This window comes from Miniopterus schreibersii, assembly GCF_964146895.1.
Source record: "Miniopterus schreibersii genome assembly, chromosome: 14".
NCBI lineage: Eukaryota > Metazoa > Chordata > Mammalia > Chiroptera > Miniopteridae > Miniopterus > Miniopterus schreibersii.
Window position 1 is genome coordinate 19,135,103 of NC_138114.1, and position 16,241 is coordinate 19,151,343.

Genomic DNA, 16,241 nt, shown 5'->3' on the forward strand with positions numbered 1-16,241 from the left:
AGGACCAGGACCGGACATTTGATCAGACACACTCACAAACCTGGGGCTCCTGTTGCCCACAGCCCACCAGGCAGCACATGCACATGTGCACACACGCACATGCATGGACCCCCTGTTCTACTGCCCACCCTAGATGGACCCAATCCAGACCCCAGCCTAAGGGCAGTCTCGACCTCAGTGGATCACTACAGCACACGGCCACCAGGTGGTGACAAACTACAGACAACCAGACCCACAGAGCAAAGTGAGACAGGAAATCTAAGCCCCATCACCATCTATCACCCAGAACGTATCACAGGCCCTGCGTCCACTGCAAAGACCCACACGGACATGGCACCCAAACAATGGATGTATCACAGGCACACAGCCACCCTCACATAATATATGCCAGACACGCACCACACCGATGCATCCACGTGCTTTAAAGACACACTACACAGACACATACAGACACAAAGACACTTACATCACAAACCTACAGATGCCACATGCACACAAATACCCTCAGTCACACACAGCATCGCACAACACCCTCCTCCACAAACCCCGGACATACCATACCACACAGTTCCCCAAAAGACACACTCTCCACACTTGTCCCCCAGTAAAGGTAAGATATACAACACAGACGCCATTAAAATAACACACAACACACACATACACACACTCCACAATGACACCCACACCCACTCCAGTCCCCAACAGACACAGTGGACATGCTCACCCCCGCCATACACATCTACAACACAATAAACACATGTACACACACACACACACACACACACGTGCACGCTAATACCAAGCTTGAAGAAAAGTGGATAAACCAGCTGAGCCAAAACTAAAACCCTGTGGAATAAGCTCCCAGTCCCTCAGCAGAGCTGTGGCCATGGCCAAGGCCCAGGCCAGTGGGGAAGCGGACAGAGGCGCCTCTCCCTCCCCAGAGGCCTTGCCTGCCTGGCCCCCTCACCTCCTCGCGGGGGGCACAGAAGTCTGGCACGGGGATGCGGTGGTAGGTGAGGCCAGGGCAGGCCCCGCGGTGCTGGCTGAAGACCTCCTGCATGGTGAGGCATGTCTGGAACCTGTGGGTCCGTGGGCCCTCTGCGCCTGGGGGAGGCATGCTCAGGTGGGCCTTCAGCTGGGTCTCCAGGTTCTAGGGGAGGATGTGACAGAGGGCACAGGCCACTGAGGCAGCCCCCAGGCCAGACCTGAAAGACCAGAGTCTGCTATGGCCAGGACCGGCCCTGGATTCTGGACCCCTGCCTGCCCCTTCCTGAACCTGAGGGATCATAAACCAGACCCAGAACCAGGAAGGTGGCCATAGCAGAAATCTTGAATCATCCACTCCCTGGGTGGATAAACCACCTGAGCCAAATCTAAAACCCTCCTGGGGGCCTCAGTTTCCCCACCTGTGTAACAGGAGTATGGGACCTTCTAAAGACCCTCCCAGGCCAATTCTCCAGAAGGCCTCCAAGGTAAAGGAGTGTAGAAGGCAGAAGGGCCTCACCTCCAGTTGGTCAGTGGTCATGGGGGGCCCCAGCCTCCGCAAGCTGTGAGTGTGCCCATCACACTCCAGCACAGCCTCTTCCCGCAGGTTGACCCAAACAACCTGCCGCAGCTTCCTCTTGGCATCAGTCAAGTAGGCCAGGATACTCCCCAGGGCCTGGAGGGACAGGAGGGCCTTCAGCAAAAGGCCTCAACCCTCCCCTCTCGCCACCCCACAAGTGGACCCAGGCCGCTGGGGTGATCACCTTGGCACTGGGCTGGGCTGTGCCATAGATGGGCATTCGAGACACTCGTCGGAAGTTGGCCACATCCATCTCTTTGATGGTGCTAAGTGCGTCTGGGGAGATGAGATCGTCCGCCCCCTGTGGGGAGAGCAGCAAGCGTGGGACAGCAGCCACTGAGAGGTTCAGAGCCAGCCCAAGAAGGGCAATGGAAGGTGGGACCAGCCCTTCACACTCAGAGCTTCATCGCTGCCCTGGTGAGGAGACCAACGGTGCCCATTCTCCAGATGAGAAGCTGGTAGCAAAGACTCTAGAACTAGGTCTCCTGACTCCCTGCCCAGACCACTTCGTTGTGAGACTGAGGAAAGGGAACCAGAACAGTGGCCAAAGCTACACCTGCTTCCTGGACCTGAGAATGACCCCATCACGCTCACAAGAAGATTCCACCACCCTACAGGCTGTCACCCCCTTTGCCTCTTGTGAGGGCAATGCTTACCCAAACCCCGCAGGACTCAAGGACCAGCCCCCACACATCCCCACTTCTCCAGAAAGACAGCCACACTCACCAGGGAGCCCTTGGAGATGAGGTCCCCAGGGGCCACAGGCCCTGCTGAGCTCAGCGTCACAGGCAGGCGGTACAGCTCCGGGTGGGCACACAACCAGCGGCTGAAACTGAGGGCAAAGGCCAGCAGGTACTGCAGCCCGAGGCAGAGAGATGGGAGTTCAGGGGTGCAGGGCCACCCTGAACTCTCCCTGCCTGGCCCAGGGTGGGGAGCCCCAAGAGATACCCATGATGGCCCAGGGCAGGGAAAAGAGGGTGGGGAGCAAGGATCAGGACATCCTAAGCAAGATCTTTCTGGGCCCCGATGCCCAGGCTAAGGATACAGAGATGGGGCCCAGGGGAGAGAGGTGGGCCTCCCTTTGCCTGACCTACTCAAGGACAACCCACTCTCTGGGTCTCTCCTTGCGTCCCCCACACCTGCCTTCCTCTGGAACCAACACACATGTCCCTTACTCTCCTCCCCAGTTCTACGGGGGTCCTAGTTGACCCCATGGCTGTCATTGTGGTGGGGAGGCTGGAGGGGCCCCAGGAGAAGAGGCAAGAGTCCGCTTATCCCCCTGCGCCACCTGCTCATGCAGATAGTAGTTAAACAGGATCAGGTAGAAGTATCTCTCCAGGCTCTGAAGCGCCCTCTGCCGGGCACTGTGCTGGCTGCTGCTTTCCTGAGAGGAGGGAACGGAGAGGGAGGGGAGGAAGGTAAGGATGGGGCTGCTCTGGCCAAACAGCCCACCCTAGGAAGGGCAGGAGTTAAGCCTCAGAAATCCCCAGAAGACAATCTACCTCTCCCTTCATAACACAGTTCTGCCAGGCTGGAAATTCTTCCAAGGATCTAACCCGTGGAGTAGGGAGAGCTACAGTGATTACAGGGCAGGCACTACAGTTCTCAGTGCAGGGTCTGCCTCCCCCACAGGTTCAGAGCCCAGAGTTAGGGTGGGGCTCCCCGAATGCTCCAACACCACCCATCAGGGCAGCACACCTCTGTGCTGAAGCAGCGAGGATATCAACTCTCTTCCCTGAGCCAGAGGCCCTGACTTCTCTGAGCCTGTGATTCCCTATAAGAAAACAAAAGGCCCTCATGACAGCTCCAAGGGGCCACAATCATTACCCCTATTTTGCAGAGGGGAAACTGAGGCTCAGAGAAATGAAATGGCTTGCTCAAAGTCACAGAGCTGGGTCCCCAAACTAGTGTCCTAACCCAAGCCCAGCACCTCTGGGTGGGGGGCTGTTAGAGAGGGTATGAATCCCTAGGGTCCCTCCCTCAGCCTTCGGACATCAGGGTTCTCCTGCTGCGTCTGTACCACCCTCCGGAGGGTAAGGGAGGTGGGTACAGGCCCGAAAGAAAGGTCAGACCCTTTGATTAAGTTTAATTCCATCTTTGGGAATCCAGGCCAGAGGTCGGCAAACTTTTATTTCTATAAAAGGCCAAACATTAAGTATTCTAGGTTTGAGGCTGCACAGTCTCTATTTCAACTCCGCCCCTGCAGCACAAGAGAGCCAAAGACAGCGCATAATGAATAGTCCAGACCATGTCCCAGTAAAACTTATTTACAAAGCAGGTGGTCGCTGGATTTGGCCCGTGGGCCTCAGTGCCAGACCCTAATCCAGACAAAGGGGGAAAATCCTAAATGCATAAAAGACTCATTTTCACGAAGCTGCTTGACACAAAAGTGTTGACACAGATAAGGAAGGAACTGGAAGTGGCTCAACCGTCCAACAAGAGGAGCCTGTTAATAAATCATGGCCAGTGACGTGCTGGGAACACCTGCTGTATCAGGCCCCCTGCTAAGTGCTTTATATGGATCTTATCTGCACTGCTCTTCACAACAGCCCTATGGGGTCATTATCATCAGTGGCCCCATTTTGCAAGTGGGGGAATGAGGCACAGAGCAGTTAAGCAGGTTGCCCACATCCACACACCTGTACGTGGCAGAGCCAGGACAGGAACCTGGGCCATGGTGTTCTTATCCTATCACGCCAGTGGTGGCTGAACCATGCAATGATCTTAAGTTACACAGCCGGCAAAATTCTCAGTGACAACAACCAGGTACAGACGGGGGAAAGACAGAACGAAATAAGCAGGATGCAAACTACGTACCGGGGCAGCTACACAAGAACATCATAACCATGAAAAACGAGGGAAATCAGCCCTAAGTGCTCGCAGCGGCTATGCTGGGACTCTGAGTAATTGTTTCCTTCTCCAGTTTCTCAATTTTCCATAATATAATATTGCTTTTAGAAGATGTTTTTAAGTGTTAAAGAAGAAAAAGGCCCCGCAGGCTTAGATTCTTTCCATGCACTGTTTGCAAACACTGTCAAGCAATCTCCTCTCCCCAAAGTGTGGGGACAGGCCTGCTGAGACAGCCCAGAGCCCATCACGCTTCCAGAAGCAGTGGGCTGGACCAAACCCCGGCCTTCCCGAAGAAACACCACGGTTTTATTGGAGGAGGGAGCCAGGAGCAGCCTGGGAAGTATCTGGATCCAGAGGACTCAGCATCCGCCAGCGGCCCCTTCCTCCATCCTGTTTATTCTGCAGAGAGGGGACCTGGTCAGGGAAAGTGAACTTCCCCTCTTCTTGGTCCGTCCTTCCTGCACGTCCAGCTCCCCTATCTCCCCTCCTCTGAAAACCGCTCTTCTCCTGGGAGACGAAGCAACCAGGACAAGTCAGCCTGCAGGACGCCAGTCACTAGGCCTAACGAAATGAGGCTGCGGGTCACGCAAAAGCAGGAGCTCCCCATCCTCCACTCCTCACCTGGGCCGGGCTCTCGGGCCGGACACGGTCCAGCTTCCTCTGGCTTTCCAAGACCACTTCCTTCAGGTCGTGCAACTCGGCACAGGCAGTGATGGCTCTGTCCACCTGGTGCCAGGGACCAGGACAGGGACAAGGGGACAGCAGCAAGGAGGGAGCAGGGACAAAAAGAGGGTGGCAGACAGAACAGAAGGAGGCAAAGAGAGTGACTGGCCAAGAATGAGAGCAGGGGGTGTCGGGGGAGGAAGAGACCCGGCCCGTGAGGGGCGTGAACGCTCCCTGCACTGCCCCTGCCCCAGCTCCTTCCCACCCCCTGCTCACCTCCTCCACCATCTTCCTGCCCTGGGGCACCGTGTGGAGGAAGCTCTGGATCACCTGGAGCTGCTCCATGGGCAGAGGCTTGGTCTTCACAGGGACAGCCCTGACAAGGAAGGGGCGGGGCGGTAGCATCAGCTATAGGATGGCCCTGCTGTGACACTCTCCCATTCGTATGGCTGCTGAGAGGCACCAGGCCAGAGGCTCCACGCCTTCCTTTCAAATCAGGTTGGGGAGGCAAGGCATTTTCCCTACCGGGGAAACGGAGGCCCAGAAAGGTGAAGTGACTTTCTCCAGGTCACCCTGCAAATCTATGGCAAACCGGGAAATGAACCCCAAATGCCCATTCCAGCTCTGGCTCTGGCCTCCCAACATGTGCCTGGCCTACCGGGGTAGTTCCTTGGGGTACTGGGTCCCACACCACTCACTCTGGCCTGGAGGCAGTCCCGCTGTGATGAAATAGGATGAGGGTCCCCAGGACCATGCCCAGGTTGGTTCTGCCCACACCGGTCTGGCAGCTGAAGAGGAGAGCAGGGGGAGGCCCATGGGCATCTCGGAGCAGCAACAGGCTGGGCGTCTCCTAGGGAAGGACCATGAATATCATGTAACAGCGTGACTCAGGAACCCCTTGTCTGAGGAGCAAGTGGGAATAGGGGGACATGACACAGGCCCACCCCCACCCAGCAGTCTGCAGCAGGGTGGGGACAGACAGACAGCTCAGCCCCTTTTGCCAAACCCCAAGGCCCGATCTGCTTCACCTGCCCCTGGGAGGACAGGCCCCACCTCCTTCCCAGACCCAGGGGAGACCAAGGCCCTGGCTCTGGAAGTGAGAACTACTCAGCGGGGACAAGGCCACATCTAACACCCCTGTGAGATGTGAATTAAATAATAAGGTGACTCCCTGAAGGGCTTGGGAGAGAAGCACCACCAGGGCTCAGTAAGTATCAGAAGAGTCTAGAGGGTAAGAATTTTTAGCTCCAGTAAAGAAATGAGGAACCTGAGGTCTAGAGGGGTTAGGAGATTTGTCCACAATCACACAGCTAGTTAGCAGCCTAGTCATGGCCAAACCTAGTCCTCCAGACAGCCTGTGCTGGGCTCCATCACCAGAAAATGTACAAATACACACTCCACACAGACACACAGATGCACACAACCCACACACACATGCACACATACCCAACAAACTCAAATCATACACAACACAGAATGAGGACTTTCTGAGGAAATCCAGAGGCCACACCCACCCTGAGCATCTCCATGGAGGCAGGGCCTCTGCACAGACCCACTCTCCAGTCCCTTGTCCCTCCCCCCCCTCGCTGTGTTCCCAACACCCCTCCTCCCCTACTTACCCGGATGACACTGACGAAGGCATCGAACTGGGTTTCCAGGGGAGCCCCATGCTCTGGCAGGGGCAGGCGATGGTACCTGCCAGGTGAGGGGGAGCAACCCATCAGGGAGGCCCCATACCCTGGGCATCCCCCACCCCTGCATTAAATTCAGCCCCACCTGGAGGTGGTGAGACTGAGGCCCAGATCACCATGCCCAGCACCCTGGGGTCTTTGGTACCTGTAAGTGGGCTGCAGGAACAGGGGCTGTTTGTACACCCCCTCCGTCACATGTACATCATCCTCACCCCGGATGGTCACAGCATGGGGCTCCCCCCGCAGGTCCTCGATGTTGTGGTACACGTGGTACGTGTTTTGGCTCAGCTGGGCGAAGTCGTGGATCTGCATGGAAGTATGGGGGCCAGAGGGTCCATGACAGACCTTCAGGTCCCTCCTGGCCTTCCTGGCTCAGCTCTGGAGTGACCAGGTTACACAGAGGCCACAGACAGGCTGCTTCTCCCCCAGGGGTAGCTACATGGGCAGGGGTGCTCTCTATGACCTAGGCGTCCAAAGGGCAGCTATGCACTGCGGTCAGGCAGGAGTTAGCTAAGCCACCAGACTGAAGGACAGGGCAAGACTCGGTCAGCTGGGAGCTAGAGAGGAGACCTAAAAGGGAGGCCGGAGATGACCAGTGGTCACAGCATGGTGCTCCCCCCGCAGGTCCTCGATGTAGAAGTTTCGGGGGGCACTGTGATCCCCATACTCTATTGGCATACCTCTGTAGTGTGTCAACAGCCTCAGAGACCTTGACAAACCTTGTAGAAGGGTGGACAGAGGAACCTCAGAAACCAACAGAGGCCCACAAGAGAAGTGACTCACCCCGGGTCTGACAGCTCACAGGAGGCTGAACTTCAATCTCAGATTCCTAATCTAGTGCTCTTTACACTCCACCAGACCGCTCTCTAATAAGGATGCTGAGTGTGGAGGGGCAAAGCATGGTGGGAAAGGGGCAGAGGCAAACAGAGCTGGGAACAGGAAATCCTCCCTCCGGCTGCCCATGAGCTGGCCTTGTAGTCAGCCAAGCAAGGCAGGACAGTGGGTTAGGATGAGCCAGTGAGAGCAAAGCTGAGCTGTGGGCTACAGTCTCAACTCAGCTGCCCAAGGCTTACAAGGAAGGGGAACCCACACCCACACCCGTGGCCCTCACCTCTTTTCGGATGGCCAGCTCTAAGCTCTCGGCCTGGACCCCAGGTCCAAGGCCCTGGAGGTTCTCACGAAGGCTCTGCTTGTCCCGAGGTGTGTAGGGCACAAAGTCCTCATCAGCTCGCAGAAACAGTACAGGCTCCTCCCGCACACAGAACATGATGCACTCCTGCCAGGAGCCCCAGGAGGAAGGAAGTCATCACTACTATCGGGCATGGACTCGCGATCCACTGCCCCACTCTGGGCCTTTGAGCAGGCTGTTCCCCCTCCTCAAAGGCTCATTACCCCATCCTGTCTCTGAGACCTGAATCCAACCCAAGAAGGAAAGCTCAGACCTGCTCCTGACCCTCCCTCCTCTCAGGGCCAACAGTCCTTCATCTGGACCTCATAATGTTAATTCCCACTTTGTAGTAACATTATCAATGAACACATCTTTTCTCCTATAGTAGATTACAGCTTCCTCGCAGGTAGAATCATATCTGGTCATTGGCATGCCTCCACAATTCCTAGCACAGAGCCCACAGATAAATCAAGCACTTGATGACATCAGTTGAGGAAATGAATGCCCAAGACCACAATGCTATCATTCAGTCACTGTGCATCATACAGATGGAGAGAGATATGTAGGCAGAAACCACCCTGGAAGAACCCGCAGTCAAGCTGGGAAGGTGGGACCTGCCCCCAGCTAACAACTCCATCTCACTCTGGTTCATTCAAAGACTCTGGGAGCCTGCGATGACCCTGGAATCACATAAGACCCTCAGCCTCTGTCCTGGAGACAAAGCCCCACCTCAACAGTAGGGAGGAGAGAAGAGTCATTAAAAGCAGGGACTTAGAATCCGGAGGTCTGGGTCTGGGTCTGGGTCCTGGGACACCACTCATGAGCTGTGTCACTTATCCTCTCTGGATCTCAGTTTCCTCCTCTATAAAATGGGAGAGTAACTACCCTGCCCTCATAGGGTTGACATGAGGCTCTAAGTGTTAGCTGTGTTCATCATCCTTGACTCTCTCATTATGACCTGGCTCCTCTTGTCACCCTGTCACCCTCGTCACTTCTCTGAGGCTCTCAGAGTGCAGTGTATAAGGAGCTTCTAATCTTGAGGCTCCCAGGTCCACAAAGGACAGTGCAATACATATTTGCTCGGAATTCCCAACCATGCTGACCACAAAGACCATCATGGTGTTCAAGGCCTGGTAGGGCCTGGTCCAAGTCATCAGCCACCTTCCTCATCATGTGGCCAAGACCCTCCAAAGCCTCTGAAGTTGCCTCTCCTGGGAGTCCCTTTTCCCAGATTTGGGGGGCTAGCCCCTGCCTCAGAAATGGCCATGCTTACCTTATGTCCATCCTTCTGGAGTTTCTGGAGGACCTGCTTGAACCCCAAGAGGCTGGGCTGCCCCATGCCAAATACGGTAAGCCCGCCCCGCACTTGCCGAAAGTTGGGGGCCCCACAGCTCCGCATGGTGCCCAGCAGGTCTATCTTCTCAGCAACATCCCGCACCAGGAAGTAGCGACCCTGGCAATGGGAGAGCCACAGGGGGTCATTGAGATAACTCAAGGAAATCTATAGGCAGTGCTCTGTCCCAAGCCCCAAAGGATGGGGATCAGGGAGATGGGGTAGGGGACATGGTCCTCAAGTTGTCTGCAGGCTCAAGAAAAAACAGACAAAATACGTGACCATCCGTGATCCCAGGAAGGGGGTCACAGAATGAGAGGAAAGAAAAAACAACCTCTGCTGAGTGGGAATCGGAGAAGGCTTCTGAGCCAAGCCTTCAAGGAGAGCAGGGGCAGGAAACTGAAGCTGGCTCTAGGGTTGACCTGTAATTCCCTGGGAGGCAGAAGGGTATGGAGAAGGGGCTAGAATAAGGAGTTACAGCTGGGGCCACAGGAATCAGCTAGAGGAAGACTGTACTAGCCCCTTCCTAGGGCCCTGCAGTTCTGAGGACGGCAGGTCTCTCCCCTCCCCAGCTGGAGTGAACGAACACCATGACTACAGAGGAAAGAGGAAAATGGTACTCGGAGATCAGGGGACAGCAGAGGGAACTACAAGAGCTCATTCCCAGACAAAAAGGCACCCTGAGGTCATCCCATCCATCCCCCTTGACCTACACCTACATTGCTGACAGGTAAGTGAGACCAGTTCCTCCAGATGCCAGAAATTCTCAGCTACTCTTTCAGCAAATAGTTGTCATAATTCACTCCGTCATTCATTCATTGGCTTACTAAGAACCTACATCAGGCCTAACCGTTGTTCTGAGGCCTGTGGCTACAGCAGTGAACAACGTAGATGACAAGTCATCTGTCCTTGTGGACTTCACTTTCTAGGGGATATTTAAGGCAAAAAAACAGCTAAGCCAGAGAAGTTCTGTAACTTCAAAAGAGAAGGGGAGGGAGATCCTCAGCCTAGGGGAAACAGTCTGGGGCCTCGGGCTCTTCTGTCCAGATCTGTATTACCCTCTCTAGTGCTCCAAGGGAGGGAGTGTGGGCATGCTGGGGCCAAGCAGGAATGATGGATGGAAAAGAGCAGGAGCTCCACAGGCAGGGCAAACGGGCCCCAGGAAACCAGGGGGCAAGAGGAAGTGGGAGTGGGACCCCAGAGGGTAGGATGAGGCAGTGAAACAAAGGAGGGGGACAGTGGGGAAAGCAGAAGAGATTAGAGAGAGAACCTGTTGTGAGGAAGGAGGACAGGAGGGGTGGCGAGAAGCTAGAAGAGGGAGGAAAGGACAGGGCCTGACCTCACCTGCACCAGGTAGTGCTCAGGGGTGGCATCTGAGAGCCGGCCCAGCTTATAATGGGCCTTGAGCAACTCATCGTGGATCTGGAACTCCTCCTTACAGTTGTACCTGCCAGGGGCATATGGAAACCAAGTCAGGCAACCTCTGCAGCCAGGGTCCACTCCATCCCTCCCCCCCCGCCCCCAAGTAGTTACCCATTCATGGCAGAGACAGCCCATTGTACTATAATATCCACTCTCCCCTTTGTCAGCAATAGAACCCTGGAATGGGGACTGGGCCATCCATATGAAGACTATACTTCCCAGCTTCCCTTGCAGCTAGTATCTTCATGTGATTATGTTCTGGCCAATGGGATGTGTAGAGAAGTGACTTGTGAAACTTCAGGGCCATTCCCTTAAAGGGAAGGTGTGTGCCTCCTACATTTCTCTCCTCCTCCCTGGCTAGCACCCAGAAGTGATGGCAGGAAGCAGGTGTTGATGATGGCAGAAAACAAGAGAAGAGGGGCCTAGCTGATCACGGAGCCTGGTGCATCTCCTGGACTTTTGTGTGAGAGAAGCTTCTGTCTTGACTAAGGCCTTCTATTTTGGAGTTACTTTGGTCCTTGGATGGTCCCCTCCATCAAAGTGTCTCTGGGAACAACCTCCACACTGATAATCCCTCAGCACAATGAGGTGGTTCAGGACACAGGCTTTGGGGCTATGTGGCCTGGGCATGAATCCACCTCCACTGTTTTATAACTCCTCGACTTTGGAGTTACTCACTCTCTGTAGCTCCATTTCCAGTGATTCCCACCTCCTAGGGCCACTGTGAGAAATCAATGCATTAATGAATGTAAGTGCTTAGCCCAGCGCCTTGGGCACAGTAAGCGCTTATTAACAAAAGTATTATTACTAATGGTAGTTCTACCTCCACACAGGGCCATTTAAAAAAAAAAAACCTGTAGGTACAAATCCAGGTTTCTGCAGATGCTAAAGCAGGGGGAGGTCTGTGCCCTCAAGGCACAAAAAGTTTCTGTGCTGAGTCTAATGGAGAAGAAGACATCAGCCTCCCGAAGCTGGTAATTTGCTGTCTGGTCCTCTTTACAAAAGAAGTGCCTCTAGGAAAGGCAGGGTGGTGGAATGGGTGGGGCAGGGCGTCCTGGAAGGAGGACTCAAGAGACCTGGGTTCCAGTTACCGGCTCTGCCTCCATCTCCCCGCAGAACCCGTGGTGGGCAAATCTCTCTACCTCCTCCAAACTCGGTTTGTTTGTCTAACTCAGATTTCACATCTGATCTAAAAGGTATTATTAGATCGAGAATCAGCAAACCTTTTATATCAAGGACCCGATAGTAAATATTTTAGACTTTGTGGGCCATACAAAGTCTCTGTTACAACTACTGACCTGTGCAGTTGAAGTGTTAAGCATCCACAGATAATATATAAATGAACAAGAATGGCAGTGTTCCAATAAAACTTTATTGACAAAAACAGGTGCTGGGCTAGATTGCCGACCCCTGTGTTGGATGACCTCTAAGGTCCCTTATACCTCAAACACGGTCAACGCGAGGAGCCCTGTGCTCATGGTTGGCTGCAGAAGGCACGCATAGTACCGCTATGGCAGATTCTCATAGCAGGCCGGCTACTGTTCTGAGCCACATCACTGGGTTAAATATTTTGGATGTCATCCCCACATATCCTGATAAGGAAACGGAGGCCCAGGGAGGGAACAGGATTTGCCCAAGGTCACAGAGCAAGACCGGACACGTCTCCAACACTGCCCTCAAGGCCCAAACCTAGTTTTGTCATCTCTAGTAGAGCAACTATATATCAAGACCCTCTTATATAACATCTCCTTTCCTCCCCTCATCATGAACACAGTAAAGTATTATGATTACAATTTTTCTGTCAGGCCCCAAAGCCAGTAGGCCAAATTTATCGTTCCCACCCTCAAGTTTCCTTACACAGAAGGCCCATCTGCTAGGTTGCTGCCAAACTGCTGTGCGGGATATATTTCATTCCTAGCTCATCATGTCCCACTTCCTGCGTCTTGGAGGGGCCCAGTGGGCAGAGTCAATGTAAGACAAGGCTTTCGGACTCCCCAGAAGATGGAGCCAAGGCCCCTTCCATCTTCCTGGTCTCAGGGATCCCCAGCACCCACTCCTTCATTGTACCCTGTGGGGCAGACAGGGTTTCAGAGCCCCTTCCTGAGCCTCTTCCTCTGGACACCCAAGTCTCTCTCAAAATAAGATACCAGAACAAACCCTCAGCTTCCAGGAATGTCCCTGAAGGACCTAATTAGGACAGTCAACCAACAGCTTCCAGCTTTTTCAGCCCAAGGTCGTTTAATGGCCTGGTGTTAACCTCAGTTTCCAACCATAATTGCTGGTTGTGGGGGTGAAAAAAATCTAAATTTTATGCATCTAAGTATATAAACTTTTTTTGAAAATATTCAGCCAAAAATTATTTTCAAAAGACTGCCCCCCACACACACAGCCAGTCCTCCCTCTCCACGTCCCCTAGCACTGTGGACACAGTAAATCACACAAGCTAGAGACCCACGACGGAGTCTCTGCTACCTGCTTACTGTGTGACTCCATATAAATTGCCTAACCTCTCTGGGCTTCAGTGTCTTCATCTAGATATTAAATATGATATGGCACCACCCGTCCAGGCAGCTTCCAAAGCCCTGTCTTCCAGGGACATGGTCACATTCCCCCTGCCACTCACGTGATCACGACGGGGGCCACCTTGTTGGGGATGATGGACTTGGCCTTACTGTTGTGCAAGCCCGTGGTCTGGAAGGAGTGGACGCTGAGTGAGTGCCGCCCGTCCATCGTGCTGCCACCCTGGAGGCCCTCGAAGGGGGCACTGGCTGACACCGTCTGCTGAGCTGTGCTGGCCGTTGTACCCATAGTCAGCCGGCAATCTCAGACCCAAGACCTGTGGGGTGAGAGGGCATGCGGTCAAGGAGGGGGTGGGAAAAGCCAGGGCAGGGAAAGACCTAGCCTACCCCTCACCTCCACTGTATGTGCAGATCAAAGTCTGAGGCCCAGGGAGGGCCGGCTCACCCTGTAGCTGGAGAGACAGGGCAGATGTGCTGCCTACCACATGTCACTGAGTGTCTACTATGTGCCCAGCCCACTGCTGGGGCTTTGGGTGGTTGTGGACATAGAGAGATATAACGAATCCCCTGACCCATTAGAGTTTACATTCCTCTGGTGAAAATAAGAGAGGAAGAGGTTAACCTTCCATACCAGGTGGGGACTGAGGGCTCTAGGGGACTGGATCAGGCCACATGGAGGCCAGGCCTTCCAGATTGGGAGAAGTAGGAGAGTTTGGGAGAACCAGGGACACATGCTGAGGGAAGTCAGGCTTGGATGTAAAAGATGTGGGTGTAAACAGGATGCAAAAGGACAGTCTAGCCATGGATGGCACAAAACAAGGCCAGGGAAGTCCAGCCAGGGTGAGGTCTCAGCAGATCAAGGGTCCAATGAAAGCACCAGGCCCCTGAACTCAACATCATCATCAACCTCAACGTCATCAACCACAACCTCAGCATCACCAACCTCAACATCATCAACCACAACCTCAGCATCACCAACCTCAACATCATCAACCTAAACCTCAGCATCACCAACCTCAACATCATCAACCTCAACATCACCAACCTCAACATCATCAACAGGCAAAGCTTCTGGCCCACATGAGGCATCCTCATGGAGCGCTCTCTCCCAGGGAAGCACTTAAGGATGCATGCAACAAGTGGACTACAAGGGTAGTGTTGCTTATATAACAAAACACTGGAAACAACCTCCAGCCAGCAACAGGGGATTTGTTGAACAAATTACAGGACATCTCTAAAGTAGAATGTTAAATGGCATTAAAAATATCATAGTAACTGATGCAAAAAGACATCTCAGAAACAGGAATGGAAGGAGCAGTTTGCAAGTTTAAGCTACAATCCTAATTGAATTCATGAAAGCGTATCAGGAGAAAAGTCTGGAAGGATACACACAAAGATGTTAATGTAAATTATCACCAAGTGATGAGATTATAAGCAAATTTTTTACTTTCTTTCTTTTGCTTCTCTGCATTTTCTGATTTTTCTCCTCTGAACACTGAGTAATAAAATTAAAGTTTATCTAAAACAAGTAAGAGAATGGCTGGGAAAGCTGACTGGGAGACCTATTAAGGGCTACAAGAGGGTGTGGGAAGGATTGATTCCAGGGTCCAGACATGGGGGACAGAACTTTCTGAGACCCCTCGTGGCATTAATAGTTCAGGATCAGAAGAAGAAGGGACCTACCTGCCCCACCCACCCCAACCCCACCTGCATCCTGACATGGGTCCACCCTGCAGAAGCACAGGGACAATACAGTCCTTAAAACACAACAACCCCCCTAGCTGCCTTCAGCTGGGCATGAGCTGCTCCAAGTCAGGGGGGTCGATCTGCTCCAACCATCCACACTCCCCTGCCCAGCCCCAGCCCTCAAAACCAGCACAGCACCTCAGGAAGGGGATGGTGGAGCAGGGCCTCAGAGGCTCAGTCTGAAGGCTGAGCTCACTGTGCCCTCTCTCTCCCAGACCCTGAGTTAAAGTTCCTGGTCCCAGGTCAGGTGTTCCTCAGCCTCCGCCTCGGCTGTGTACTCATGCTCCCCTTCCCAGAGCCACCTCAATAGGATGGCTAGCCTCATACTGTCCCTCCCAGAGCCTTCCCAAACCACCACCCGTTTCTCTCCCTCTCCAGTCTGGAAAGGGCCCCCTGCCCAGCCCTGTCACTTGAAAACTCCCAGAAGCTGCATGACAGCTGTGTTAACAGGCACACCTGCTGTTTATAAGAGCCCATCATGACTCCACACCCGGTCCAATTTCCCTCTTTCTCTCTCTCTCTCTCTCTCTTTCTTTGGTCAAGTGTGGAGGGAATGAGTCTCTGTTTCTAAACAGAAACACAGGCGGCTCAGAGAGAGTGAGGAGCTCCACAGCGGACCCCCAGGGGGCTGACAGCAGAGCCCGAAACCTCTCTGGTTCTCTCCACTTTGCCTGCCCTGGCAAGCTCCCAACACAGTTCACCAAACTTTCCCAGACCCCTCTCAGCAGGCTGGGCCAAGGAGGCATGGGTGGGAACAGCCTCCTCCAAGAGCAAGGGTGGCTGTCCCAAAGGAGAGCATGACAAACAGAGGCAACAGCTGGCTACGGCTGCCAGTCCAAAGCCAGGCCCTGCTCCCATTGGTCTGGGCTGGGTTTGACACCTCCATCCCTCCTCCCCCTCGCCTCCCGATGACTCCAGCTCCAGCCACCCTCATCTCTCACCGGCCGCACAGGCAATGACAGGCCCCAGCCAGCGCTTATGAAGGCAGCCAGGAGACAATACAGATGTGCACAGCTGCAGTCCGCCGGGGTGGGAGAAGAACAGTATCCTCTGAAAGTTGACCTGCCTCCAAAATGTCTAACCCTGGGATCCCCAGGCTTCTCACCCTGCACCTCTCCCCTTGAAACCTCACTCGATCTCGCCCAGATTAAACCTCAGCAGCACAGGGACTTCCATCCTACTGGCCACAGGCTGTGGGGCCTTGGGCAACTTCCTTCCACTCTCTGAGCCTTAGTGTCCCCAGCCATAAGATGACAGTGAGGGATGATGGTCTGAAAGCTCTTTC

At 53.9% G+C, this 16,241-nt stretch overlaps 1 protein-coding gene across 2 annotated transcripts in view; it reads right to left on the reverse strand.

The window, feature by feature from the left end:
- The window catches only part of PALD1 (phosphatase domain containing paladin 1), a 75,092-nt gene that overhangs the window by 24,990 nt on the left and 33,861 nt on the right, over positions 1-16,241 (reverse strand). For both annotated transcript variants that reach the window (XM_081158674.1, XM_081158673.1), the window contains exons 2-15: positions 13,315-13,527; positions 10,614-10,716; positions 9,210-9,389; positions 7,880-8,044; positions 6,914-7,074; positions 6,697-6,772; positions 5,776-5,927; positions 5,354-5,453; positions 5,036-5,140; positions 2,853-2,948; positions 2,291-2,419; positions 1,749-1,865; positions 1,505-1,660; positions 968-1,150 (exon numbers count right to left, since the gene is read on the reverse strand). In XM_081158674.1, coding sequence (XP_081014800.1) covers positions 968-1,150; positions 1,505-1,660; positions 1,749-1,865; positions 2,291-2,419; positions 2,853-2,948; positions 5,036-5,140; positions 5,354-5,453; positions 5,776-5,927; positions 6,697-6,772; positions 6,914-7,074; positions 7,880-8,044; positions 9,210-9,389; positions 10,614-10,716; positions 13,315-13,499 — 1,908 coding nt within the window. In that variant the 5' untranslated portion in view covers positions 13,500-13,527. The remainder of the gene's footprint in view (positions 1-967; positions 1,151-1,504; positions 1,661-1,748; positions 1,866-2,290; positions 2,420-2,852; positions 2,949-5,035; positions 5,141-5,353; positions 5,454-5,775; positions 5,928-6,696; positions 6,773-6,913; positions 7,075-7,879; positions 8,045-9,209; positions 9,390-10,613; positions 10,717-13,314; positions 13,528-16,241) is intronic.